General features: G+C 37.9%; 1 protein-coding gene across 13 annotated transcripts in view; it reads right to left on the bottom strand.

Moving 5' to 3' along the window:
• The window catches only part of PTPRM (protein tyrosine phosphatase receptor type M), a 480,321-nt gene that overhangs the window by 270,676 nt on the left and 193,027 nt on the right, over positions 1 to 16,618 (bottom strand). For all 13 annotated transcript variants that reach the window (XM_054057714.1, XM_054057715.1, XM_054057717.1 and 10 more), the window contains exon 7: positions 10,590 to 10,883. In XM_054057714.1, the coding sequence (XP_053913689.1) occupies positions 10,590 to 10,883 (294 nt within the window). The remainder of the gene's footprint in view (positions 1 to 10,589; positions 10,884 to 16,618) is intronic.

The following is a 16,618-nucleotide window of genomic DNA, read 5'->3' as shown; positions in this document are numbered from 1 at the left end:
ACAAATCAGTCTGCAGAGATTAAAGCCTGTGGCCTGAGCAAAAATAAAGAGACATACAAACTGGCACCAGTAACTTGCAGTAACACCCAAAAAGTAATTACTGCAGAGCACGAAAATGAATGCAGAAGGGTACTTTTCTGACAGATTTTAAGACAGTGACACCGACTGCTTTCATAAGCAATGGTCTATAAGTCAAAAGAATAACAGTAAAGTGATAGTACACACAGAAGTAAATGATCACTTTGAATTTTAGTAGACAGTCTCTGAAAATTATCATTATGAAAATAACCTATTTTCAAGGCAGTTGTTTTAGGAACTCAATACAATATTGTACGTTAACTGCTTAGAGGAGAATATGTCACTGTAATACAAAACAAACTCAATTAGCTTTGGAAGATTCATGCCAAGCTATTCTGTGATGTTAACAGAGCAGAAATAGATTCATTGTTTTAACAGATTCACAGGTAAGACAAAAGGTATTTTCACTTCAACAGAAGTGAAATCTGTGTATATTAAGAATCATATTTTGAGATTAATTGCATATAGTTTAATAATGAACAAATAGTACATTACGAGGAATCGGTGTAAAATGGGTAGATTGTTTCTGATTAACAGTGATAATGAAAGCAAACAAAATACTTCTGCAAACACGGAGCACAAATGAGTGTATGGAAGAAGCGTCACACATATGTTAGTTAAATGAGAGCGAATCTGAGCTTTGCCTTTGAAAATCTAGTGCCAAAACAATCTTCGCTGGATCTCCCTTTGAAAGACTATGTAGAAATGAACAGGGCAGCTTCCTAATTAATTTTCTTTGAGTCCTGAGTATTGGAAAACAAAGGGTCCCTCTCAGTCAGCAACTGAAAAGTTTGAAAATCAGAATATCTTATCCTTCTGGTATTAGAAACAACTCTGTTCAAGATTAAACAGAAACTTGATAAAATGACCTTAATAAAGGTCCTACTTCTTCATCAACAGTCTTAGATATAGACTGAGACAAAGTTAATGTTAATAAAGAGAAAAACAGACGGAGAAGTCCTATCTGCATATTAGTCTGAATTACTGCAAGATTTGATTTAACCACCAGATTTTTTCATCTCTTTTCACAGTACAAAATAAATAACGGAAGAATTTTTAGTTTCTTTTTAAAACTAACAATGCAATGCTATTTGTCAGTGAAAGGTTTCTTGACAAAAGAAATGCTTTCATTTATTATCCTGAATTATAAATTATAGCTGTCTAATTCTTCCTCTTATAAATGAATACTCTTCACAATCTAGCCTTACATGTCAGACAAAAAAGATGAAACTTTTATAATGGAAATTTAATTATAGTACAATTTTTGCCAGTTGTCATTCCAAAGTCATGTATAATTACGCTCAGGTCATCGAAAGTTATCTTCTTCATTTACTTGACCAAACATGACAGTTACACATCAGGTCACCCTCTCAAATTCAACACTGTACAACAGTAATTAAGTACATTATTCAAATTTTTGTGTGTATGGGAGGGGGTTTAAGCTAATTGCAAATAAAACTCTGCAGAAATGGTCGAAACAAAGAGGAACTGACAGACAACTTGATTTTTATTTCCAAAAAACATATATTTTTAAAAATGAAAAGGCACTTCTGCGTACCACGAGTAAACATTTATTATTGCCTTTTTGCTTTACGTGCATTTTTCCATACATATAATAGTAAAAGATAACAGTCCACTGTAAACATTATTTTTTACTGCAAAATTTCTGGACCAAAACACCTTCAAGGAGCTTTTAAAAAGTTAAGAATCATGAATTATTGGATAAAACTGAACTCTCCCTTTCCCAAAAGAAAACCCTCTTTTTTTCCTTACCTGGACCAAGCTTACCTTTTCCTTACCTTCTTGTTTTCCTGAATCAAGCTTAACGGAATGACTAAGCATGAATTAAATGCACATAGTTTTTAATATATTTAAAATAATAAAAATGGTGCTCAAAGGATGGTGTATATTGAAACAAAAATGGAAGTATCTCTTTGGTGGCATTGTTTGTTTTACTTTTTTCATTCTGCAAACCTCTGATTTTACTTTTTTGTAAGCAATTTTTTCTTTTAAAAAAAGAAAATGAAAAGGTTCAAAACTTAAGTATCTCAGTGTTTCTATATAATTCCTGCATGTTTTATGCTTCACAGATGTTCCTATAAAATTGTGCAGTTTCTACAATTGGTCAAAGCTGCTGAGCAAGATAGCAAATGGTCCAATAGTCTCAAACAAAAGGGTGAACCTTAAAATAATAAAACAGAGGAATATGCCTTTCTGTCCATCCATTTCCATGCCACAATTAAAAATAAATAAAAAAAAAAGTTGTGAATTTAATCCAAGTAACTGTTTTAAATTTAAAGAATTTGACACAATCCTGTCGGGATTTAATTCCAGAAGACGACAGAGAGCCAAACTAGTGCCGGCATCCAGGAGGCTCAGGAAAGACAAGCAGAACTCTAATATCAAACACTCCATTTGATAGCACATTCCTGATTAATTGGGTGCTACTTCTACCTTTGCAGGTCTGTCATAAGGGAAAAAGGGATTACCATCATAAAGTGGTGGTTTCAGTGGACAGATCTCTCAGAAATGAGGCTTCTGTTGTTACTATCATAGAGTTCCTTGCATTGGAAGGGATCCTTGAAGTTCACCCAGTCCAAGCCTTTCTGCAATGAGCAGGGGCATTTTCAACTAGATCAGGTTGCTCAGAGCCCCATCCAACCTGTCCCTGAATGTTTCCAGGGATGGGGTATCTACCACCTCTCTGGGCTACATGTTCCAGTGCTTCACCACCCTCACGGTGTAAAATGTCTTCCTTACGTCTACTCTAAATCCACCCTCTTTTAGTTTAAAACCGTTAGCCCTTATCCTATTGCAACGGGTCCTGCTAAAAAGTCTGTCCCCATCTGTCTTACAACCCTCCTTCAAGTACTGAAAGGCAGTAATATCGTCTTCCAGGAGACTTTTCTCCAAGCTGAACAATGCCAACTCTCTCAGTCTTTCTTCATATGATCTATGGGACATCTCATTTTCCTGGCTCCGAAAACAGATGGCTCGACCATGTTTTGTTTTTTTTTTAACTACAATTGTTTATAGGGGTGAAACATTTATACCTATATAGGAAAGGGAAAGGGAAAGGGAAAGAAGGAGAAGAACTGGATTGATGAGGCTGTATATCTTGAGTGTGTGCACAGACACAGATAACCTCATCAATGCAGGGCACCACTCCGGGGTATGCATAATTAGTTATTTGTTTAGACATAAATTGAAGTAGTAAATACACTATGGCCACTTCAAATGTATAAAAGATCTTGCTTTGCTTTTGGATAAGACTTTCTCCATTGACTAAATCAGAAGAAAAGTCATCCTCTCTTGTCTCATTTGCTGAAGTTTTTGCCAAAGGATCATCATTATTAACAATCAAAGTGAAGTTTGCCCATATTTGGAAGGCAGAATGGCATCACTGGATGTGAAAACTGGAATACCTGACGTGAAAATTGCCCTCATAAGAGGGGAGAACATGCTTAGCAGATAGCTAAGGATAAATTCAAAGCATCTGTGGAACTTCACTGGGAAGTCACTTACATCCAAAGCATTCCCTTTTCTGCATTTCTAATTATTTTTAACAATAGAGTACCAATGCATTTATTTAAATTGGCAGTAATAATACCTCTGAAAATAGATGTCCAAAGCCTTCACAGAGCAGTGCGTGTTCAATTTGTTCAGAATCAAATAATACTAAGGAATGTCCTATCAAAATCTTTCACAAGTATATCTAATTTATCACTCTATTAAAGATGCCCACATACCAATCTTTTGTTTATAACCAGTACACTCCACACTTGCTGGGATTTTTTCACTCCGTATGAGAAATTCTCCCTGAATTAAAGTTTAGTAAAATTATTTTTTGAATGTGTGCCTTCTGAGGCATATATATATATATATATCTCCATATAATCAATAAGAGATTGCAACAAATCTGGAAATGGAAATATGTCATAGAAGAAATCATATTATTTACTTTTTATCAAGGGTCACTATGTTTTCTTCACATTTCCTCTACCTGGAAGATGTGAAATTAACAATTTTCCCTCCTCAAGTTTGCTATAAGATGCTGAAGGTTCATTTGTCTCAAAGAGTAGGTTAATTTCTTCCTCTGAAAATGTTTTGAAATAGGAATCTAATAAAGCGAAGAACAAAGTCTCAATTTATATGACAGCTTTTGACACAATCAAAGACAGTCCTATTGGCAGATCTTTTTACAAACACTTAGTTTCCATCTCTATATTGATCCAGCTATTGTCAGGAAAGAATCCTAAACGCTTCTCATAATGATGATCTCCTCAAAACAAGCCAATCTGACACTCAGGTTTCATACTCTGTCCTTATGATTACTGGAACATGTCTTCACATTTAAGGTCTATCAGGTTACCTTCTGCACATCCGAAAGCTATGATTCACCTGCTTACACTGCAAAAAAATCCAATACTAGCTTTTATCCTTGTGGGAAAGTGGACCTTATATTGCAATGATTTATATATCAGAAAGGCACCAGGAGCAAAGACAATACAGTAGTGTTCTTCATTTCAAATTTCTACTAAAATTGCAACTTACTTTCATAATAAAACCATACATGAAATGTAAGTTCACTGTGGACTTCCTGTTCTGATTATCAATGCAACTTCCTACTTAAGTTTCTTAAAGCTTCAGGTTTGGAATGGTGACTTTAGAAACATCATTGCACTTCACCATGGAAAATAAAATGGTGCAATATCTGCAACCTTCCTCCTTGGGCTTCAGGTGCCTGTGATCTGAGGTCTCACTCTGATACAACACAGCTGCATAACCTTGGGTCAAATTTCTGAGAAAACTGCTAGGTTCTGAGAAAAAGCTGTAGAAAAGAACCTGCAGTATGGCTTCAAGTTGACATTTTCTTACTATCATAAAACTTAAAAGTGATGTCAAGACTTCATTATACGCTTGGAAAAAACTGAACCTGTTCACAGACAGTCCCTCAAGTCATAGCAACAAGAAGGAAGAATTTAATCCCCAGTGACACAGAGATCCCTCCTCTTTTCTTGAGACAAAAAAGTCAAAAGGTCCAAAGAAGCCTGCAAGGATAAAGAAAGGCAACCACCATTTCAACCTGTGAGGAAAGTTGAATGAGGAAGGGCATAAAGGTAAGCAGTAAGCACCACTGAGATTCAAGATGGGCTAGGACATGAACACTGACAGAACTACAGAATTAATGACAAAAGAAAATGGGAAGGTGGAAAACGGGGAAGACCAACTGCAAAGATGATTAAGTATGCAGAATCTTATACATTAGGGGCTGCAGAATGTCCACCCCGTAGGACCTGGCTACATGTCACAGGGCAGGAGGAAAGTTGTGATATGGAGTACTGTCTGGTGTACCTGAGCATGTTGATGTAGCACGCAGCATTCAAGACAATTGCTTGCCCATTCCACCTGTCTAAAGATACTTTTGTCCGTTGCAATGTGATGCAGTTGGAGAATGTAGGACAGCAATATACTGCATAATTTGTAGGGACTATCGGAAAAAAAAGCAGAAACAGTTTTATTCTTTGGCTTTGGATCAGGTTACAGTTCTGAACAGAGTCAACGTCTGTTGCCTATGAGGATATTCTATTTCCACACTGTAGAGCTCACATGCTTGTTTAGCACTGAAAAGGAGAATACAGGGAACTTAGTTAAAATTCCCAAGTAAAATAGGTTGTTGTTCTGGTCTACATCTGATCATTTTCAGCATCTGGCAACAGGAGAGGAGGTTTTAATTGACCAGAGGGAATAGGATGCTCATTCCATTAGTGAGCATTTTGGAACACGTAGATTTTTTCACAATGCCAGTGGATGCCAGTGGGCAGCACAGAACTAGCAAAGTAATTCTGAAGCCTTGGAAAATTACCCATCTGAAGCCAAAGCAGTAAGCAAAATGAATAAAATGAAAAAGAATAATCATTGAGTGGGGATTTAAAGAGTTCCTCTGCTCTGTTCTTCCAGATTGTAACAAGCCTTCTAGGAGTAACAGTTCGCAACTAACCTGCAGCAGTGATTCAAGAGCTCAGTTGTACGGGGAGTAACAGCTTTCCTCCTGACAAGCTCAGCTGATAGGGTTGAAGAGACAGCAAAATGAACTATGTTAATTAAACCATTCCTTTTACTTCCTTATATGAGGAATGTGTGAATTCCCTGCCTGGAAAATTATTGGTTAAACTGACTGTCATTGTTTTTGCAAATACTCCACAGCAATAATTGTGCCTTAGTATAGAGAAGCAGAGTTCTGACTGTTAAGAAACCCAGAAAATTTGGGCATAGTCCATCAGAAATTTCTTTCATGGCAGTCTTTTTTTAAATTTTTTTTTTATTTTCTTAAATTCCAACAGCATTTTCTGGTTCAGGAAAGGAGAGATGGTAATTTTATAGGATGTGATGAGAAAAAGACAATTATTTTCCCTAGAAGGCCTCAAAATCCCCCTCCCTTAGCAGGAGAGAGGATTTTATTTCATTTTTTTCTGCCTAAGGTAGTTGGCGTTAAGCTACATCTGTTCACCACCAGATTCAAGGAACAGCACTGTTTACAAATGTAGTGTCAAAATATACAGGCCATAGTAAAAAAACTTGCAGAAGCTCATTTAGCAGTTGTGGATTTTCCAAGAGACCTTTTTAATTGGGGCACTACTTCACCGTCAGAGTGCAGGGACAAACACTCGATGAAGAACTGCATTGTGCAATGCATGTCAAAGACAAAACATATTGCAGAACACTGGAAGAAATAATTCTACCTACAGAAATATTGATATGGATAAGAGGAAACTACAAAAACATAGTCTACCTTATTAATTGTTCAACATTCCTACTTAGGTTTTACTATGGACAGTTCCACTGGTTTTCGGTCAGATTTGAAGACGACTTGATTTTGGAATTTCTCAGGCACCAGAAGATTCTATCTACTTCAATAAGGGATAGCAAGAATTTTTTTATAGCGATTGACTCTCAGATCCTCAAACTTATTATATCCCCTATGACAGAGCCACTGTTGGTGCTATGCTTACACACACTGTTTCTCTGGTTCAAATTTTTATTTATGCATATTTAGCTGCTAGCAATGATTGGGTGGTTGAGGTCTCTAAGGCAGTGGCTGGCATTGCAAGCTTTATATCGAGCTAACAGTCTTATCCCTCAGATAACAGTGCCTGAAGTGTGAAGGATTCTGATATCCTGCCCCCAAGGAACTCTAATTGTGGGCGACTACTCTGGAATTCTTATTGTACAACTGTATCAGAGTAAAAATGTACTTCAGAGTAATGTGAGATATACTTTATAATGGAAATGTTCTGTCACGTATCTCCTGATGAACTTCTTCCCATCTCCCTTTTATTTTAAATGGCAGCACTCTTCTAGGTTCATAACACCATATGAGACAGCTGTGGGAAGAGGGAGCTTTGAGCACAGAAAGTGGTGATTCAAATTCCAGACAACTTGCAGAGGCCTTGGATTCAGCCCTTGAAATAAGAAACCCCCTCTTCTCTAAGTCTGACTCAAATGTGGTTCACAATAGCCAAAATCCATTAAACCCCTCTTTTTCAAACCTGAACTCCCTGTTCTAGGTTAAATCTAAGCCAGACCCGAATGTAATTCCTCAGCCTTCCTGATACTGAAAGAACACTTACATTTATATTGCATTTCATCCAAAGGAAGCAAAGTACTTTTGAAAGTACGTAACTGCTCCACTGAGGGTGATACAGCCAAGTCCGGAGATGTTTTTTTTCTTTGCATTCTAATTATAGATGCTTTTATTTACTAAAGTTACAGATAGGACTTGTCTCTCACAAGCCTCTGAAATCTCATTTTGCTAAAATGAAAACATATTTAAAATACTTTGGAGAACTATTAAGATTATTGAATGTCTAGCATACTGCTTCAACTTTCCGAGTAGTTCACTAGACCCCTAGGGAACAGCCAAGCAGCATACAATTATCACAGTAATTAAAAAGGTGCAATGACTCTTCTCTTAAAGACTCCTGTTTTATTAATTCTATGGTGTGCTTTGGAGACTGGCATTATTTTACTCCTACCCAGCTTAATTATACCCTCATTAGTTTATCAGCATCTCTTTTTAAGCCCTTGGGCCAGTTATTAGCATGTCACTTGCTAACAGTTAACCAATAACCACTATACCTTCAAAGCAGGATCTTCTGCTATAAAAAAAGCCAATTTGTAGAGACAGATTTAATATCATCATTCAATTTAAATTTTTCAGTCAGCCATCACTTTCTGGTTTTAATTTAAGAGGGCTACTGTTTAGTTTAATGAAAATACAAATAATGCTGATGTATTACAAGACATTACCAGGTAATAAAATACTTCCAGTATCTAGTGGTTTATGAGACTGAATGCATGTTTTAATGCTCAACAGCGTGTACCACTGAAAAGACCAGAAAGCATATGATATTTCTAAATATAACTGAAATTCTGGATTTCTTTCTCTGCTGGGTCAGAATGGGATAGAGTTCATTTGCTTCACAGCAGCCTATACAGTGCTGTGTTTTGGGTTTGTGACTAAACCAAAGTTGATAGATAACACACCGGTGTTTTAAATGTTGCTGAGCAGCACTAGCACATCCTCATGGCTTTCTTTGTCCCACTCTGCCCCGCAGCAAGTAGGACAGAGATGGACCAGAGACTGGGAGGGGAAACAGCAGGGACAGCTGACTCCATCTGACCTAACGGATATTCCATGCCATACAACATCACAGTCAGGAATCAAAGCTCAAGGAAAGGAGAAGGAAATGGGGATGTTCATTGTTAGGGGATTTGCTTTCTCAAGTAACAATTGCATGTTCCAAGGCCCTGGCTTCTGGGAAGTGGCTAACAGCCTGCTGATGGGAAATAATGAATTTCTTATTTTGCTTTGCTTGCGACACAGCTTTTGTGCCACTTATTAAACTATCTTCTCAATCCATGAATCTTCTTGCCTTCCTTCTGTTTTCTCTCTGTCCCGTGGCAGAGGTGACTTGAGTGAGCAGCTGTGTGTGCTTAGCTGCTTGCTGATATCAACTTGCCAGGCTCTCCAACTCTCTAGTACAGACAGGCTCACTTACATAGCACCCAGTGTTACATTACCTAATCATATAAACAGAGGGTAAAATTATGTTTTACTTTTAAAATAATTTAAGTACTGGCGTATTCAATATATACTTACCTTATCTAGACAGATAATTTTATATTATTACGAAAGGCATAGAGATGCAGAAACCCTCCTGAAGGGAACTCCATGCTTCACTTTTGAATAAGTTGAAGTTATCTTTGTCTAGTAAAGCAAATCTTGTAAGTACTAAATACTTAACTATCACTATAATTTAACTGTACTGCTTTTTGATATTTTTCATTTAATACTTCTTCCCAGTAACGAAAGAAAGAAAAAAAATCAGGAGTATCAAAGAGTTAGTGCTTGTATAAGCTTGCATCTTCAAAATATAACACTGGGATTCTGACAGCAACTACATTTCACTGTGATTGACATCACACCAATCAGTTCAACTGAAAGGCCATTTAGCCACTGACAGGTGGCCAGGTGACTTTGCAAAAAGTAACTTTACCTTCATATGCAATGGAAATACATCATTATTTCTGTTAAGTATACAATTTTTTTCCTGTTAAAAAGACAAATAACACCAAGCCATTCTTTAAAATAGTGCGACCATTAAGCTAATATCATTTACTTAGTCCCATTTTCTCTAGGTACCTTTCTCCATCAACTTTGAAGCAGCATAAAGAAGATTCAAATATCAGGGGGAAATAGTAATGACAAAAAAATTTCCAGGTCACAGTTTGCTCTATTATTTTCTGAGCAGCTGAATCCCAAATTAATATCACTGCCACTCTTCCTGAAAATTACTGTACAACTGCTTTTGTATAATAGGTCTAATTTGTATCTTTTTACAGTCAGAGGCAAGCACTATTAATTATCCAAAACAGGAGCCGAGACTGCTACACAGCGCCACAAATCACAATATCTCTTTTCATGAAGACATGCTATCAGTCACTCAAGAAAGCAGACCTTTGCTAAACCTCATCTGCTAATTGAGACTTAACAGTACATACTTGTGCTGTTACATAGCATTTCTTTCCCTCAAGTTTGATACTCCTGACTCTTTATCCAAACCAAAGTTCTTACAAAGCTTGGGATACTAGCCAAAAAAAAAATTAAAATTAATTACTTGATACCTGTACACCAGTGAGAGAGAGGTGTAATGAAACAGTGAGAGCTCATTGCAGAGAGCTCAGTGCATACCTGACAGTAAAAATTGTTTATTTATAAAGCACTCTACACTGAACACTTCAAGGCATGCAAGGGTATGATTTCATTTACAATCTACAGTGGCACTGAAGGTTGGTTTCAAGGTCATCATAGCTAGCAAACACTGATAGCTTCTACTTAAAAGTATTCAGTCCCAATTCCTGAAGCCTGTTGGCTTAAGGGAGACAGTAAAAACTTAGTTTTCAAGTCTAGAATGATTACGTCGTTCCAATCACTTCTGTGTACTCACCAGCACATTTTGTTCTTGTTTTGAGAGCTGGGCCAGGAGATCCAGTTCCTCCTTCCCCTGGTCTTGTAAGTAATACACTGATTTCATATTCTGTGTCAGGATCCAGGTGCCCAATCTTGTAGCTTGTGGAGTCCACAGGTTGTATGTCATACCAGCTTCCACTTGAAGTTCGATACTCAACTTCCCTTTGAATAATGGGTCCATCCCCATTGATGGAATTGGCATTCAACTGTATCCACAGGTAAGTTGCACCGACGGAGGAAAGCTGGGGTGGAGCAATGGGAACCGGTGGCTCTGAAGCACAGTAAGTTACAAAACACAGCAATGATTACACTGGCTTTTTTCCTGCTACTAAAACATTCAAATAAACAATGGATTTTGTACTATATTAGAGCTGAAGACTGCATAAAAATATGAATAAGAAGAAATCATCACAACAGAATAACTTACTTCCAATAAACAGCAATATGCAAACTTTTGCTTGTGCACTGGAGATTTTGACATGAAGCTTTTGTTTTATACTGTGTAACTTCGAACTGAGTGCAACTGCAATTCTATTCTCTAGACATTATATGGCAACTTTTAACTTCCAATTTAAAAGGAAAGATGATCTCAGGTTTTCTTATCAAAATACAATTCTTACTAGATGTAAATATAAATCCTACTCAAAACTAATATTTTTAAGCTAAAAATGATACTGTAGTCTTAGACATAGCCAGAGCAGTGTTTTGTGCATAACAACAAAATGATCTTTTTATTCATTATTTCTTACAGATTGTACTACTTAGCCCTCAGATTTGCAGACTTCTGTGTAAGCAGAATAAATATAATATTTTTTCAGGTCCTATATCCTAGTTAAATAGAAAGAGCTTCTAAATGAGAGCTCGGGGAATTCTTGAGTTTTTACTATGAGTCTGACTTTCTTTCATATAATTGCTTATTTTCACTAACTTGTCTCACAGAGCAAGCACATGTATGATCTCCTGACAGCTTGCCTTTAAAGATCTTAAAAGTGAGTAAAATTTTAAACCCACCTTTATTTCTTACATGTTGGACATCTCATTTTAAATTAGACTGCAGAAATAATGTGCAGACATAATCTCTTTTTTAAAGGTAAATAACAAATTCAATTTTTTTCCTATTGATTTACCAGAAAACTATTCTGCTGTTTCATCCATCACATCTGCATAAAATTCACCTTCCCATTTGTTAATATATGCATCCAGAATGAAACCAGGCTGCTGTAATAAGGCACTGTTAGATCCAATATTCTTAACATACTTGTCAGCAAACACTGACACCCTCTTAAGGCTACACAGAATATATAATGAATGTAGGACATGTCTTCCCTAAGCTGTAGATTTAGATTTATCCTCTTCGTCTATTTCCCCATGTGTTGAGATATAGGTAGTCAAACAGAAAAGAAATAAAATTTATATATTCCATCATTTTCTGAAGAGCCTCAAAGCCAAAGTTAAAGCAAAGAACATAAAAGAATCAAGCACAAGGGAGAAAAGAACTCTGGAAATAGTACAAATATTCCTCGAGTAATAGAAGAACTGCTATTATAACAAACGTAATTATCCTACGTTATGCTACCTTTTTTCATTTAGAGAAAGAGTATCAACTCTCAGAGCACTGAGCACACTGAAGATTAGCTACGCCTCAGACTATTTTTAATTAGCACTGTACACTTGTATGTAAGCTTCAATAGGTGCAATCTGTTCATAATTGCTGAAATATGACATCACAAATCAGAAAACATTGGCATCGTCATTATAGATTTTCATCTCAACAAAACTAATTGATTACTATCATGAAGAACGTGATACAGTGGACAAAAATCCAGACTTTCTCTAAAGATGTCTACTAATTATTCCTGACTGCAACAGATATAAAAATAGCTTAATATAATGTGGTAGGCTCCAGCAAATACAGAAAAGAACATTGTTTACGTTTTCAAATCACTAGGGAAAATGTTGTTATATGTCAGTAGCAATATATGGGAAACTGATGTCATCTCTTGGTTAGACACACGCTGCAGTTTTATTGAAATTATTGTCCTGAATTATATAAACTATGGCTTCATACAGCAATAGCATGTCTGGAAACAGTTCTGACTTGACTCAAAATGATTTAGCACCAATTTAAATCATTACGCTGTTTTGTGAACCAAGACATGAAATAGAACTTTTATAGAGCATGCTAAGGCATTTACTTACCCATGCTGAAAGAACAGTTAATTACTTTCAAGTTTCAAATGCTACTAAAGGCTGTTGAAGTGCCATTCAAAATGCGAACTCAGGAGTTAGGTCACTAAGGTTAGTGGTTACACCAATTCACTCTAAGTATTACAAGTACTTGAAATAGACAGTATTTTATTGTCTTTTTATTCCCTCGGGGCATATTTTTCATTCCCTTGTGACCAAAGTTCAAAAGGTTAATGCAAGTTCCATGATTTCAGCAAAGCCTCTACATACTGCAGCTTAATACAAGTAACATAGTTTTAATACTAAAAGTAGTCTTCTCACCAGAGATCGAGATTTTATAAAATGAACCTTTCATTACAAATATGATGCTCATTTTGAAGTGACTGATAAAAAAACACGAGACCCAGACTTAAGCAGATACTGCAATACAAATGTGACCTACCAAATATAATGAGATGATTTCATGACTAAGGTATGAAAGCTGTTCTTCCGACTTATTAAATTTATTCCTCCTTTAGGCGGAATGATTTAACTTTTTCAGGATACTGAGGACTTTGAATCCTTTAATCAGGTAAGTACCAGACTGCGGCACCATCTTTCACTAAAATCAGTTTTACTGATGGCCACTGAGGTAGTCTTAAATAAATACTATGCAAATTATTTTCTGATTAATACCTTTATGAAGATGATACAATAGACCTGTGATTTTACAACTAAGTACACTCAAGGAAGGAATTTCAACTGACTGCAGAAACAAGTTTGTAGCAGTGGCTATTCAGTATGGTACAGATTAAAGAAGAGTTCTTGTAGATGTCTTTTGAAACAGAAGTAAACAAAGCTATTAAATACTGTGAAACACTTTAAAGGCTTTTAAAACAGAACACTAAGGTATTAATTATACAGTAAACTGTTAGAAAGAAAATGCCCCAATATTTCCACATAATATTGTTTGGCACATCATGAGCAGGTGAAGTGATAAAAATAAGGTATCAACCATCTCTGATGCTATGTCCAAACTAAAAAAATCTTGATTATTTTTGATAAAACTAATCAAATAATTATACTTTTATGGTCTTGAAATCAACTAAATGGCTTTAAGGTATTTTTTTTCCTCTTTTTTAAATGCGTATAAATTATTGTGCTCCTCTTATTAGCATGCAAATTATTCTAACCCTTTGGAAACAATGGAGAGCAGTGTCATTATAATTGTGGATGAAGGGCAACAAACACCCCCACTGATAACAAAAGACACAGCAATGATTTTGGAACACTCCAGTTATTCATGCATTTTTTTTCCAAAAAAAAAGTCTTTAAATAATTCCTGCCCAAGCATTTAATTATTTAATTAAATGATACCTATGATGCATAACACGTGAGGTAATTTGACACAATTCCTTTACTGAGACTGTTCAGGATAAAAACTTGAGCTGACCCAGTATCCTACCGTTCTTAAAATTATCTGTAAATTCACCATTTAAGAAAACATCATTGTTGTATTTTACGCATACTTTGAAACTTCACAGAAAAAACAGAGTCCTTGTACTATGCACTAGTAAGTCTGCGCAGGTATAATCTAATTAGCTGGACATCAGTAGATACTCTGCTAAAATACATAGTAGAAGTACTACCACACATCCCTAACTAGGCACAAACTGTTCCCTTCCCTGAATATGATACCTCCCAAATCCAATTGCTCTGGCTTGGCCCCTCCTGACTTGCCAATTTTCTTTTAAGACAGAGGTGCCTCTGCCTGCACTGCTCTTGCTCCATCCTCATCCACTTATCTAACTGGTCTAAACCCATCTACCCTTCCCCATCATCAGCTTTGCTCAGGTTTCATTTTTTCCCCATGCTATAGTCACCATCCCCACATCACTAAATTCCCACCCGTGGTTTGGGTTTTTTTCCACCCTGGGCTGTATCTACAAGCTCTGTGCCACTCCTTTCATTGCCTTCCAAGTCTGCTGCTGTTCTTCTAACCATGCTTCTCCATAGCATCTGCTTGTCCTCTCTCCTCCTGCACTAGAAAGTTCTCTTTTCCTCTGGTCTCAGTCTCCATTCTGATCCCCTACATACAGATCTGTGAAAGGCAATAAAAAATCTTTCTATAAATACATTAACAATAAAAGGATGACTAGGGAGACTATTCAGTCCCTGTTGGATGCAGAAGGAACAACAGTGACAGGGGATAAGGACAAGGCTGAGGTACTTAATGCCTTCTTTGCCTCAGTCTTTAATAGCAAGGAAAATTGTTCCCTCCGTGTACAAACCCAGGAGTTAGAGAAGCAGAATGAGGCTCCCATGATCCAAGAGGAGGAGGTTAGAGACTTGCTTGCCCAGCTAGACACCCACAAGTCTATGGGGCCAGACGGGATCCAAGAGTATTGAAGGAGCAGGCAGATGTCCTTTCCAAAACCCTTTCCATCATCTTCCAGTGGTCCTGGCTGACTGGGGAAGTTCCACTGGACTGGAGGCTGGCTAATGTGCCCATCTACAAGAAGGGTTGCAGGGAAGATCCAGGGAACTACAGGCCTGTCAGTCTGACCTCAGTGCTGGGGAAAGTCATGGAATAGGTGATCTTGAGTGCTATCATGAAGCACATGGAAGAGAACCAGGTGATCAGGCCCAGTCAACATGGGTTTACAAAAGGCAGATCTTGCCAAACTAACCTGATCACCTTCTATGACAAAGTGACTCAACTACTGGATGGGGGAAAGGCTGTGGATGTAGTCTTCTTGGACTTCAGTAAAGCCTTTGACACAGTTTCTCACAGCATTCTGCTGCAGAAACTGTCAGCCTCTGGCCTGGACAGGCGTACACTCTCCAGAGTTGAAAACTGGTTGGATGGCCGGGCCCAGAGAGTGGTGGTCAATGGAGTTAACTCCAGCTGGAGGCCAGTTACAAGTGGGGTTCCCCAGGGCTTGGTACTGGGTCCAGTCCTGTTCAATGTCTTTATCAATGACCTGGATGAGGGCATCGAGTGCACCCTTAGCAAATTTGCAGATGACACTAAGCTGGGTGGAAGCATTGATCTGCTGGAGGGTAGGGAGGCTCTGCAAAGGGATCTGAACAGGCTGGACCACTGGGCTGAGACCAACGGCATGAGGTTTAACAAGGCCAAATGCCGAGTCCTGCACTTGGGGCACAACAGCCCTATGCAGTGCTACAGACTAGGGGAAGTCTGGCTAGAAAGCTGCCTAGAGGAGAAGGACCTGGGAGTAATGGTTGATAGCTGACTGAACATGAGCCAGCAGCGTGCCCAGGTGGCCAAGAAGGCCAATGGCATCTTGGCTTGTATCAGAAATGGGGTCACCAGCAGGTCCAGGGAGGTTATTCTCCCTCTGTACTCAGCACTGGTGAGACCGCACCTTGAATACTGTGTTCAGTTCTGTGCCCCTCACCACAAGAAGGATGTTGAGGCTCTGGAGTGTGTCCAGAGAAGAGCAATGAAACCGGTGAGGGGGCTGGAGAACAAGTCTTATGAGGAGTGGCTGAGAGAGCTGGGGTTGTTTAGCCTGGAGAAGAGGAGGCTGAGGGAAGACCTTATTGCTTTCTACAACTATGTGAAAGGACGTTGTAGAGAGGAGGGAGCTGGCCTTTTCTCCCAAGTGACAAGGGACAGGATAAGAGCGAATGGCCTCAAGCTCCACCAGGGGAGGTTCAGGCTGGACATCAGGAAAAAATTTTTCATGGAAAGGGTCATTGGGCACTGGAACAGGCTGTCCAGGGAGGTGGTTGAGTCACCTTCCCTGGAGGTGTTTAAGGGATGGGTAGATGAGGTGCTGAGGGGAATGGTTTAGGGATTGATAGGAGTGGTTG

Source organism: Cuculus canorus, chromosome 2 (genome assembly GCF_017976375.1).
Source record: "Cuculus canorus isolate bCucCan1 chromosome 2, bCucCan1.pri, whole genome shotgun sequence".
NCBI classification, from domain to species: Eukaryota; Metazoa; Chordata; class Aves; order Cuculiformes; family Cuculidae; genus Cuculus; species Cuculus canorus.
This window is presented reverse-complemented; position numbering and strand designations above follow the sequence as displayed.